General features: G+C 45.6%; 1 protein-coding gene across 1 annotated transcript in view; it reads left to right on the top strand.

Moving 5' to 3' along the window:
- The window catches only part of SFRP1 (secreted frizzled related protein 1), a 59578-nt gene extending 58139 nt beyond the window's left edge, over window positions 1-1439 (top strand). Inside the window, exon 3 of the mRNA XM_060787515.2 lies at window positions 92-1439. Within this exon, the coding sequence (XP_060643498.2) occupies window positions 92-414 (323 nt within the window). The 3' untranslated portion in view covers window positions 415-1439. The remainder of the gene's footprint in view (window positions 1-91) is intronic.
- Window positions 1440-13271: the final 11832 nt, after the last annotated feature.

Here is a 13271-nt window from a genome sequence, read left to right as displayed (position 1 = left end):
AACATCATTAGTTCTTGGGCTGTAGTTCTCTGTGTGTCACCTATTTTCCTCACGAGAGACTAACATGACTGTCCTCTCTTCCATCTTCCAGCTTTAAAGATGAAGATCAAAGAGGTGAAAAAAGAAAACGGAGACAAGAAGATCATCCCCAAGAAGAAGAAGCCCTTGAAGCTGGGCACCATCAAGAAGAAGGACCTCAAGAAGCTGGTGCTGTACTTGAAGAACGGGGCGGACTGCCCTTGCCACCAGCTGGACAACCTCAACAACCACTTCCTCATCATGGGCCGCAAGGTGAAGACCCAGTACCTGCTGACGGCCATCCACAAGTGGGACAAGAAGAACAAGGAGTTCAAGAAGTTCATGAAGAAAATGAAGAGCCCAGAGTGCCCAACGTTTCAGTCCGTTTTCAAATGATCCGCTGGGATCAGGCGCTGGGACTTCTGTTTTGTTGTTGTTGTCGTGTTGTATTTTTTTTCCTGCTGGTCCTGAACTTGCACAAACTTGGACTTGATGGCTCACCAACACTGTTGTCTCTTTCTGTCACCGTGGATTTCCCCCCTCAATGTTTCTTTCTGTCTATCTTCCAGTTTTCTCACAACTTTGGTTATATCCCACATGTTGCTGTTGAGAAGACTTGGGGTTATGAGCACAGCATATTAAGCTTTTTCCTCTGATTTTTGGTTAGAAATGCACAATTTCAGTAGTGTGGAAATGTTCCCTCAAAAAAAAAACAAAACCCCAACTGTAGGTTTTGTTGGTTCTCCTGAGCTTGGGTCCATCGTTGACCATTTCCCACCGCCAAGTTCTACCTTATGGTCCTTCCCCAACGTTCAATTATAGGATAATGGGATGATATCATACTTGTTATGTAGCCAATTAAATTTGGGTTCTTGTGGGGTTTTTTCGGGCTATAGGGCCATGTTCTAGAGGCAGTTCTCCTGACGTTTCGCCTGCATCTATGGCAAGCATCCTCAGAGGTAGTGAGGTCTGTTGGAAATAGGAAAATGGGTTTATATATCTGTGGAATGACTGGAATGACCAGTATTAAAAAACTCTAAAATTACTACAGCAAAACAGCAGAGAGGAAACAACCAGGCACATCTTAACACCTCTCAACAGAACATTTTCCCAGGCTCAGCCAGGCCTTCAAATGCTAATGAAGGTGGTCAGCTGAAACATTCCCACCTAGCTTCAGCAGAGAGTCCTTTGTCCCACCCCAGTCATTCCACAGATATATAAACCCATTTTCCTATTTCCAACAGACCTCACCACCTCTGAGGATGCTTGCCATAGATGCAGGCGAAACGTCAGGAGAAATGCCTCTAGAACATGGCCCTATAGCCCGAAAAAAACCACAAGAACCCAGTGATTCCAGCCATGAAAGCCTTCGACAATACAATTAAATTTGGTTATTTGATGATGCCACTGAGGCCATATAATGGAGTAAGGCTGCAGCTACACTGTAGAGTTAATGCAGTTTGATACCACTTGAACTGCCACAGTAGATGCTATGGAGTAATGAGAGTGGTAGTTTTACAGAGTGTGGGCCCATTGTGGGATTGTGGGAGTTCTAGTTTGGAAATCTTTGGCAGAGGAGGCTTAAGACTTTGTGAAATGATTATTCCCGAAACACTGGTGCCAAACTGCCTTCATTTTACATTGTAGATCAGTGGTTCCCAACCTTTGTGTTTTTTACCAGGGACCACTTGACCAGGGACCACTGTGACCAGGGACTACTTTGACCAGGGACCACTCTTCAACATTAGTACCAAAACGTCTACGAATCGGTTTTTGGTCATCTTTGGATTCAGTTTGTTTCTTTGGGGTGCTGATTAAGAAAATTGCATTGGATAAACCACATCAGCTCTAGTTTCTGATACAGAACATATGACATCCAGTCGTCACCATCTGCTTGCCCACAAAAAAACCATATTTAATCATCTAGAGCTGATTTTATTTATCGTGTCATCAGCAACCATTGTATTACAATTCTAACAGAACAAAACAAACACACAGATTAAAAAGAAAAGAAAAAAAACACAAACAGATTTTGCAAACTTGGTAGTTGGTTAAATGTCCTTTGACCAGTCTCTGGCCCCTTGGAGTGCCTCTGGTGTTGCCACAAGAAGGTCCTCCCTTGTGCATGTGGCAGGGCTCAGGGTGCATTGCAGCAGATGGACAGTGGTTTGCTCTTCTCTACATTCACATGTCATGGACTCCACTGTGTGGCCCCATTTCTTAAGATTGGCTCTGCACCTCGTGGTGCCTGAGCACAGTCTGTTCAGCACCTTCCAAGTCGCCCAGTCTTCTGTGTGCCCAGGGGGGAGTCTCTCATCTGGTATCACCCATGGATTGAGGTGCTGGGTTTGGGCCTGCCACTTTTGGATTCTCGCTTGCTGGGATGTTCCAGCGAGTGTCTCTGTAGATCTAAGAAAACTATGTCTAGATTTAAGTCGTTGGCGTGCTGGCTGATACCCAAACAAGGGATGAGCTGGAGATGTCTCTGCCTTGGTCCTTTCACTATTGGTTGCTACTTCCCGGAGGATGTCAGGTGGTGCAAGACCGGCTAAGCAGTGTAATTTCTCCAGTGGTGTGGGGCGCAGACACCCCGTGATAATGCGGCATGTCTCATTCAGAGCCACATCCACTGTTTTAGCGTGGTGAGATGTGTTCCACATTGGGCATACTCAGCAGCAGAGTAACATAGCGCAAGGGCAGATGTCTTCACTGTGTCTGGTTGTGATCCCCAGGTTGTGCCAGTCAGCTTTCGTATGATGTTGTTTCTAGCACCCACTTTTTGCTTGATGTTCAGGCAGTGCTTCTTGTAGGTCAGAGCACGGTCCAGAGTGACTCCCAAGTATTTGGGTGTCCTGCAATGCTCGAGTGGGATCCCTTCCCAGGTAATAATCCTCAGAGCTCGGGATGCTTGTCTGTTCTTAAGGTGAAAGGCGCATGTCTGTGTTTTAGATGGATTAGGGATCAGCTGGTTTTCCCTGTAATAGGCAGTAAGAGCACCTAGAGCTTCGGAGAGCTTCTGTTCAACCATCTCAAAGCTCCCTGCTTGAGCGGTAATGGCACGATCATCAGCATAGATGAAGCTCTCTATCCCTTCTGGCAGTGGCTGGTCATTTGTGTAGATGTTGAACATGGATGGAGCAAGCACGCTCCCCTGAGGCAGATCTAGAGCTGATGTGGTCGTAGTAATCTTTCGTGGGTAGTCAGCCTCTTCCTGACATCCTCGTTGCCTCGGCACTATACGAGGATTTCGCGAGACCAATCAATCCCATTGTTATGTGGTTTCGAGGCAACAGTGTAGTAATGGTGAGGCCACGGACCATATTTTTGTTCTTGTGGACCATTGGTGGTCCACGGACCACTGGTTGGGAACAACTGGTATAGATGCACCCTCTGTTTGCAAAGTGAGATATTCTGTGCCAGTTATTCTGCCTGCCTTAGAATACTAGAGTTGGAAGAGACCTCATGGGCCATCCTATCCAACCCCATTCTGCCCAGAAGCAGGACAATCGCGTTCAAAGCACCCCCAACAGATGGCCATCCAGCCTCTCCTTAAGAGCCTCCATAGAAGAAGCCTCCACCACATTTTGGGGAAGAAAGTTCCACTGCTGAGCAGCTCTTACGATCTTGTTTTCCTTCCTCTCTCAGAGAACCCGGTACTTTTTGACTTACCATAGGAGATTATGTCTCATTGTCTACACGCTGCAGATGGGGATGAGCTTTTTGAGAAAGCGCCTTGTACTTTGGATGAGAGAAACCACCTGGAGTCTGCAGCCAGATCCCTTGCGCTGGGACACGGAGGCCGCATGTCTCTAGGAGTGCAAGGGGAGGTCGTTGCGTCGACAGGCTCATCACCACGCAAATGTGCTGGAATGTTCTGGGAAGTCCTGCAACATCTCTCTTGGGGATCCCACTCTACGCCTTGACTGTCTTTCTCCAAAACTGGCCTCATCAACACTTTCTTTGAATGTTACTTTGCCTTCATGTTGTGGGACCAAAGGCATTTTCAACCTTTCTCATTTGGCTGCCCCATTTCATAGAGTCATAGAACAATAGAGTTGGAAGAGATCCCATGGGCCATGTTGTCCAACCCCTTTCTGCCATGCAGGAAAAGCAAAATTGAAGCATCCCCGACAGATGGCCATCCAGCCTCTGTTTAAAAGCCTCCAAGGAAGGAGTTCCATTGGTGGACAGCTCTTCTTATGGTCAGGAAGTTCTTCCTCATGTTCAGGTTGAATCTCCTTTCCTGTCATTTGAACCTGTAGCTCCATTGAGTCCTAGTTTCCAGGACAGCAGAAAGGAAACCCACTCCCTCTTCCTTATGACACCCTTTTCCATATCTATACATGGCTCCTCTCAACCTTCTCCTCTGCAGGCTAAACATGCCCAGTACTTAGACCTTTCAGTTGGACGGTGGGCAATTCCTGTTTCCCTAAGACTTGCAGATGTGAAAGGCTGGGTGTAGTTTTAAGATATTACCACTACTCATATTGCTATGGTGACACCTTGCACCATAGAATCATAGAATCAAAGAGTTGGAAGAGACCTCATGGGCCATCCAGTCCAATCCCATTCTGCCAAGAAGCAGGAATATTGCATTCAAATCACCCCTGACAGATGGCCATCCAGCCTCTGTTTCAAAGCTTCCAAAGAAGGAGCCTCCACCACACTCCGGGGCAGAGAGTTCCACTGCTGAACGGCTCTCACAGTCAGGAAGTTCTTCCTCGTGTTCCGATGGAATCTCCTCTCTTGTAGTTTGAAGCCATTGCTCCATTTTGTCCTAGTCTCCAAGGAAGCAGAAAACAAGGTTGCTCCCTCCTCCTCCCTGTGGCTTCCTCTCACATATTTATACATGGCTATCATATCTCCTCTCAGCCTTCTCTTCTTCAGGCTAAATATGCCCAGCTCCTTAAGCCACTCCTCATAGGGCTTGTTCCCTTGATTAACCCTGGATTATTTTAGTCACCCTCCTCTGGACACATTCCAGCTTGTCAATATCTCTCTTGAATTGTGGTGCCCAGAATTGGACACAATATTCCAGGTGTGGTCTAACCAAAGCGGAATTGAGCATGGGGAGCATTACTTCCTTAGATCTAGACACTATGCTCCTATTGATGCAGGCCAAAATCCCATTGGCTTTTTTTGCCGCCACATCACATTCCTGGCTCATGTTTAACTTGTTGTCCACAAGGACTCCAAGATCTTTTTCACACGTACTGCTCTCAAGCCAGGCATTGTCCCCCATTCTGTATCTTTGCATTTCATTTTTTCTGCCAAAGTGGAGTATCTTGCATTTGTCTCTGTTGAACTTCATTTTGTTAGTTTTGGCCAATCATCTCTGTAATCTGTCAAGATCGTTTTGAATCCTGCTCCTGTCCTCTGGAGTCTTGACTCTCCCTCCCAAATTGGTGTTGTCTGCAAACTTGATGATCCTGCCTTCTAACCCTTCATCTAAGTCATTAGTGAAGATGTTGAACAGGACCGGGCCCAGAACGGAACCCTGCGGATGGCACTCCGCTTGTCACTTCTTTCCAGGATGAAGAGGAGGAAGCCTTGGGGAGAATAACCCTCTGGGTTCGTCCACTTAACCAATTCCAGATCCACCTCACTGTAGTTTTGCCTTGCCCACATTGGACTCATTTCCTTGCCAGAAGATCATGGGAGACCTTGTCAAAGAAGGCCTTCCTGAAATCCAGGTACACTCCATCCAAGGCATTCCCCACATCTATCCAGCTTGTAACTCTATCGAAAAAAGAGATCAGATGAGTCTGGCAGTTTGCGAGGCAATGACATCCCAGACAAGAAAGGGGAGATGTTGTTCTTCTCTTTGTGTAGACAACACAGATAGTGATCCCCTCTTCTCTTTGTTCGTGGTTCTGAGTAGGTGCCTTCAAGTTACCTGTTGACTTATGCATCACATTTTATTTTCCAAAGGAGATAGTTTGGCCAACTTCTTCCTTTGCCAATTCCTTCATCCTGAAAGGAAGCTACAAGAATTGGCATCCATTGGTTTCTCATACAATTACTAACCAAGGCTGATCCTGCTCTGCATCCAAAATCTTTTTGGAAATGTGGAATCTTTGGGAGATTTAATTATCTTTGGAAAGGCATGGATCTATCTATCTATCTATCTATCTATCTATCTATCTATCTATCTATCTATCTATATCTATGGCTGGATGGTTCTTTGTCAGGAGGGCTTTGATTACGTTTTCTTGCCCTGGTGAAGGGAGTTGGACTGGATGGCCTTGAGTATTTTCTGTTGGGCATGGGGGTTCTGGGTGGGAAGTTTGCCCCATTTCTGTCATTGGTGGGGTTCAGAATGCTCTGTGATTGTAGGTGAACTATAAATCCCAGCAACTACAACTCCCAAATGTCAAGGTTCTATTTCCCCCAAACTCCACCAGTGTTCACATTTGGGCAGATTGAGTATTTGTGTAGAGTTTGGTCCAGATCCATCATTGTTGGAGTCCACAGTGATCTCTTGATGTAGGTGAACTACAACTCCAAAATCAAAGGACAATGCCCACCAAACCCTTCCAGTATTTTCTGTTGGTCATGGGAGAACTGTGTGCCAAGTTTGGTTCAATTCCATCGTTGGTGGGGTTCAGAATGCTCTTTGATCATAGCTGAACTATAAATCCCAGCAACTACAACTCCCAAATGGCAAAATCATTTTTTTTGGTGAAGGACATACATTGGGTTGTTAAGTGTCTTGTGTCCCAAATTTGGTTTCAATTCGTCCAGTGGCTTTAGAGTTCTGTTAATCCCACAAATGAACACACACACACACATATATATACATACATACGTACACCCACATACACATACAGTCATGCCGGCCACATGACCTTGGAGATGTCTATGGACAACGCTGGTTCTTCAGGCTTAGAAATGGAGGTGAGCACCACACCCCAGAGTCAGACATGACTGGACTTAATGTCAGGGGACTACCTTTACCTTTACCTTATACACATACACACACACACACACACATATTCAGCAGAGTTTCAGAAGTATTCCTTCTAGCTGTCCCAAAATATCTACTCTCCCTTAAGACATATTTGCCTTTTAATCATGCTCCCAAGAGTCAAAAATAAGCAGACTTCTTTAGAAGTAACATAGTTGGTTTACTCACAACCTTCATGTATTCAGCATACAGGTACTTTGCATATCAATCCACTGACATGTAGATTTGAAGTAGTTTTTCTGTGTAGGTAACACAAGGCATCTCTCTTATCATCAACAGTCCAGAGTCCAAAGCCTCTCTCTCTGGTCTGAGAGTCTAATGGAGTCTCTGAAGCATTCAGTTTTACAATCTTCTAAAAGGACACTGTTTCTAACTGACTTCAAAACTATACTGTTTCTACGTTGAAAGTCTAATAGAGTCTCTGTCTAGTCTGAAAGTCCAATGAAGTCTCTAAGCATACTGTTCCTACTGAAGTCCAAAACATACTTCTCTTTTGTTGTTGTTGTTCATTCGTTCAGTCGTTTCCGACTCTTCGTGACCTCCTGCACCATCCCATGCCAGAGCTCCCTGTCGGCCGTCACCACCCCCAGCTTGCTTCAAGGTCAATCCAATCCCTTCAAGGATGCCATCCATCCATCTTGCCCTTGGTCGGCCCCTCTTCCTTTTTCCTTCCATTTTCCCCAGCATCATTGTCTTTTCTAAGCTTTCCTTTCTTCTCATGATGTGGCCAAAGGACTTCATCTTGGCCTCGAATATCCTTCCCTCCAATGAGCAGTTGGGCTTTATTTCCTGGAGGATGTACTGGTTGGATCTTCTCGCAGTCCAAGCGGTCTGCATCTGCACTCATCTTTGCACCTAGAAATACAAACCCTGTCATGTCCTCCACATTTTCTCGCTCTATTTCCCAGTTGTCAATCAATCTCTACTGAAGTCTAAATGGTACGGTCCTAAAATGGAGTCTGAGTCGTGAACAAGCCCAGACCTGATTGCATGGTCTGCAGCCCCTCCCACAACATAGAGTTTAAAATTGCATACCAAACACACACATATACAATACAGTAAGCAATCTGAATTATATACACAACAAATAACTAGTGGAGACTTGAGAAGGTTACCATTTCCAACAAAATCAGAAGGGATCGGATGCCTTTTGGAGACTTGGTTGCTCTTCTCTTTGTATTGCTTTGTTGTTTTTCATTCATTCAGTCGTCTCCGACTCTTCATGACCTCATGGACCAGCCCACGCCAGAGCTCCCTGTCGGCTGTCACCACCCCCAGCTCCTTCAAGGTCAGTCCAGTCACTTCAAGGATGCCATCCATCCACCTTGCCCTTGGTCGGCCCCTCTTCCTTTTGCCTTCCACTTTCCCCAGCATCATTCCCTTCTCTAGGCTTTGCTGTCTCCTCATGATGTGGCCAAAGGACTTCCGCTTTCCCTCTAGTCTCCTTCCCTCCAGTGAGCAGCCGGGCTTTATTTCCTGAAGTATGGACTGGTTGGATCTTCTCGCGGTCCAAGGCACTCTCAGCACTTTCCTCCAACACCACAGCTCAAAAGCATCTCTCTTCCTTCGCTCAGCCTTCCCGAAGGTCCAGCTCTCACATCCGTAGGTGACTACAGGGAAGACCATGGCTTGGACTAGGCAATGGATCTTTGTTGCCAGTCTGATGTCTCTGCTCTTGACTATTTTATCGGGATTGGACCTTGCTCTCCTCCCAAGAAGGAAGCGTCTTCTGATTTCCTGGCCACAGTCTGCATCTGCAGTCATCTTTGCACCTAGAAATACAAAGTCTGTCACGGCCTCCACATATTCTCCCGCTATTTCCCAGTTGTCATCAATCTTCTATACGGTATGGTTCTAAAATGGAGTCTGAGTCGTCAACAAGCCCAGACCTGATCGCATGGTCTGCAGCCCCTCCCACAACACAAGAGTTTAAGTAAAATTCCATAGCAAACACACACATATACAATTCAGTAAGCAATCTGAATTATATACACAACAAATAACTAGTGGAGGCTTGAGAAGGTTGCCATTTCCAACAAAATCAGAAGGGATCGGATGCCTTTTGGAGACTTGGTTGCTCTTCTCTTTGTATTCCTTTATCCACTCCTAGTTCACCCAGACTCCTACATAGGGAGCATTTACTTGCTGAATTGGTGCAGTTTGAGCCCATCTTTACCCAATATGTCTCAATGTTATGGAATCATGGGATCTGTAGTTTGGTTTTATTTATCGTGTCATCCGCAACCAGAACATTGTATTACATTTCTAACAGAACAAAACAAACAAACAGATTTAAAAAAACACACAAGTTTTGCAAATTTCGTAGCTGATTAAATGTCCTTTGACCAATCTCTGGCCACTTGGAGTGCTTCTGGTGTTGCCGCAAGAAGGTCCTCCCTTGTGCATGTGGCAGGACTCAGGGTGCATTGCACCAGGTGGTCAGTGGTTGGCTCTTCTCCACAGTCGCATGTCGTGGATTCCACTTTGAGGCCCCATTTCTGAAGGTTGGCTCTGCATCTCGTGGTGCCAGAGCGCAGTCTGTTCAGCGCCTTCCAAGTTGCCCAGTCTTCTGTGTGCCCGGGGGGAGTCTCTCATCTGGTATCACTCACGGATTGAGGTGCTGGGTTTGAGCCTGCCACTTTTGGACTCTCGTTTGCTGAGGTGTTCCAGCAAGTATCTCTGTAGATCTTAGAAAATTATTTCTTGATTTAAGTCGTTGACTTGCTGGCTGATACCCAAACGGGATGAGCTGGAGATGTCTCTGCCTTGGTCCTTTCACTATTGGCTGCTACTTCCCGGCGGATGTCAGGTGGTGCAATACCGACTAAGCAGTGTAATTTCTCCAGTGGAGTAGGGCACAGACACTCTGTGATAATGCGGCATGTCTCATTAAGAGCCACATCTACTGTTTTAGCGTGGTGAGATGTGTTCCACACTGGGCATGCATACTCAGCAGCAGAGTAGCATAGCGCAAGGGCAGATGTCTTCACTGTATCTGGTTGTGATCCCCAGGTTGTGCCAGTCAGCTTTCGTATGATGTTGTTTCTAGCACCCACTTTTTGGTGAGGCCCCATCACCCTAATTCCTAGAATTTCATCACTGTGAAAGTGGTGTCAAACTGCATTCGGTCTACAGTGTAGCTCAAGCATGGGCAAACTTTGGCCCTCCCTCCCTCCAGGTGTTTTGGACTACAACTCCCACAATTCCTAACAGCCTCAGTCTCCTTCCTTTTTCCCCTCAGCCTCTGAAGCCAAAGTTTGCCTACGCTTGGTGGAAGTGCTACCGGTTGGACTTCCATGCCATTGTTGACCGCCAGCAAAATAATGCTAAACTCTGCTTTCTGGAAGCTAGTTGAACCTTGCGCCAGTCTCTGCAGAATACCTTATTTTCCAAGCAATTATCCACATTTGCATCTGGCTGACACTGTCAATCTGCCTCTTGGAAAGCATATGTTTTACATCTAGTAAGGCTGGTAAACCCGTTCTGTTTTGTTCTCCAGTGCCTTCCTCTGCCATGTATTTGCCTTCATTTAACCAAACTTGCTGAATTAACCGATTCCTGTGTGATGCTCCTGTCTTATGAGTTTTATAAAGAGATGTTGTTTTATAACCCTGGTTTGTTCTGTTTCGAGCGGCCTTTTTCGGAGGGAGCGGATCGAGTCACCCATTTGGAAATAAATCCGCACAAGGAACCATTCTGTATCTAGGAATTTTTCTTTCCAAACTCAAGGTCAATATCCACCAAAGTTTTCCAGTGTTTTCTATTGGTCATAGGAGCTCTGAATGCCAAGTTTGGTTCAATTCCATCATTTTTGGAGTTTGCAATGATCGTTGATTGTAGGTGAACTATAAATCCCAGCAACTGCAACTCCCAAATGACAAAATCAATTTGCCAACCCCACCAGTACTCAGATTTGGGAGTATCGGATATTTATGCCAAGTTTGGTCCAGTGACTGAAAATGTATTTTAATTATTCATTTACTATATTTATATACCACTTTTCTTAGCCCACGGGTGACTCAAAGCAGAAAAAACATCCTGCAAATCAGATATTTACATCACAATTCATAACAGTTATAAAGTAGCAAGGAAAATAATTTTATGGTTGGGGGTCACCACAACACGAGAAACTGTATTTAAGGGGTCACGGCATTAGCAAGGTTGAGAAACACTGTTATAGATCATCAAAAGTGGAGAATCCATCACCTTCTGAGACAATTCTCTTTCTTCGATAGAGCTACAAGCTGGGTAGATGCGGGGAATGCTGTGGATGTAGCGTACCTGGATTTCAGGAAGGCCTTCTTTGACAAGGTCCCCCATGACCTTCTGGCAAGGAAACTAGTCCAATGTGGGTGAGGCAAAACTACAGTGAGGTGGATCTGGAATTGGTTAAGTGGACGAACACAGAGAGTGCTCACTAATGCTTCCTCTTCATCTTCGAAAGAAGTGACGAGTGGAGTGCCACAAGCAGGGTTCCCTCCTGGGCCCGGTCCTGTTCAACATCTTTATTAATGACTTAGATGAAGGGCTAGAAGGCAGGACCATCAAGTTTGCAGACGACACCAAATTGGGAGGGATAGCCAATAGTCCAGAGGAGCAGAATTCAAAACGATCTTGACAGATTAGAGAGATGAATGGCCAAAGCTAACAAAATGAAGTTCAACAGGGACAAATGCAAGATACTCCACTTTGGCAGGAAAAATGAAATGCAAAGATACAGAATGGGGGATGCCTGGCTCGAGAGCAGTACGTGTGAAAAAGATCTTGGAGTCCTCGTGGACAACAAGTTAAACATGAGCCAACAATGTGATGTGGCGGCAAAAAAAGCCAATGGGATTTTGGCCTGCATCAATAGGAGCATAGTGTCTACTGATCTAGGGAAGTAATGCTCTATTCCGCCTTGGTTAGACCACACCTGGAATATTGTGTCCAATTCTGGGCACCACAATTCAAGAGAGATATTGACAAGCTGGAATGTGTCCAGAGGAGGGTGACTTAAATGATCAAGGGTCTGGAGAACAAGCCCTATGAGGAGCGGCTTAGGGAACTGGGCATGTTTAGCCTGAAGAAGAGAAGGCTGAGAGGAGATATGATAGCCATGTATAAATATGTGAGAGGAAGCCACAGGGAGGAGGGAGCAAGCTTGTTTTCTGCTTCCTTGGAGACAAGGACGCGGAACAATGGCTTCAAACTACAAGAGAGGAGATTCCATCTGAACATTAGGAAGAACTTCCTGACTGTGAGAGTCGTTCAGCAGTGGAACTCTCTGCCCCGGAGTGTGGTGGAGGCTCCTTCTTTGGAAGCTTTTAAGCAGAGGCTGGATGGCCATTTGTCAGGGGTGATTTGAATGCAACATTCCTGCTTCTTGGCAGAATGGGGTTGGACTGGATGGCCCAGGAGGTCTCTTCCAACTCTTTGATTCTATGATTCTATGAATTCCTTCTGCGATGAAACTTCAGTGTAATTTGAATCCATTGGTTTAGGATCTAGGATGTTGTTGCACAAGCTGTTGCACTCTGGCCTGGATTCACATTTGCACCACACAAGAGTCTTTTGCAATAATGTCCAACAGCTCACAATTCTGCAGTGTTTTCCTAACCTGCCTACTAACTAATTTCTCACTTAATTGGGTTTAATTAGTTAATTCCTACCACTGGTCATAGCCACAATGAGAAGAAACCTGAAACCTGCCCTCCAACAATATTACAAGTGCCCCAAGTTCCCTGGATCTACTGTATAAATCAACAGAGATTGGTTTTGTTGCAGTCTTTGTTCTGTCATGCGCTGGGCCCGTAACAGCTGTCTTTTCTATAGGATGTATACTTTAAGCCCAGCGGGAAGCCAGGGCGCCTCAAAGAGAGGTTCTCAGGGATTTTTCTGAAGTGATGGTCTTTAGAGTCTTTAATGATACAACAAAGTCTTTATTATGGAATAAACAACAAATCTTCAATGGTTCTTCTTCCATTACTGCTCAAGGAGGGAGCTTTGAGATGGTTGAACAGAAGCTCTCTGAAGCTCTAGGTGCTCTTACTGCCTATTACAGGGAAAACCAACTGATCCTCAACCCATCTAAAACACAGACATGTGCCTTTCATCTCAAGAACAGACAAGCATCCCGAGCTCTGAAGATCACCTGGGAAGGAATCCCACTGGAGCATTGCAGCGCACCCAAATATCTGGGAGTCACTCTGGACCGTGCTCTGACCTACAAGAAGCACTGCCTGAACATCAAGCAAAAAGTGGGCGCTAGAAACAATATCATACGAAAGCTGACTGGCACAACCTG

This window comes from Anolis sagrei, chromosome 7 (genome assembly GCF_037176765.1).
Source record: "Anolis sagrei isolate rAnoSag1 chromosome 7, rAnoSag1.mat, whole genome shotgun sequence".
NCBI classification, from domain to species: Eukaryota; Metazoa; Chordata; class Lepidosauria; order Squamata; family Dactyloidae; genus Anolis; species Anolis sagrei.
The sequence above is the reverse complement of the archived record's forward strand: the minus strand, read 5'-3'. Positions and strand labels throughout refer to the sequence as shown.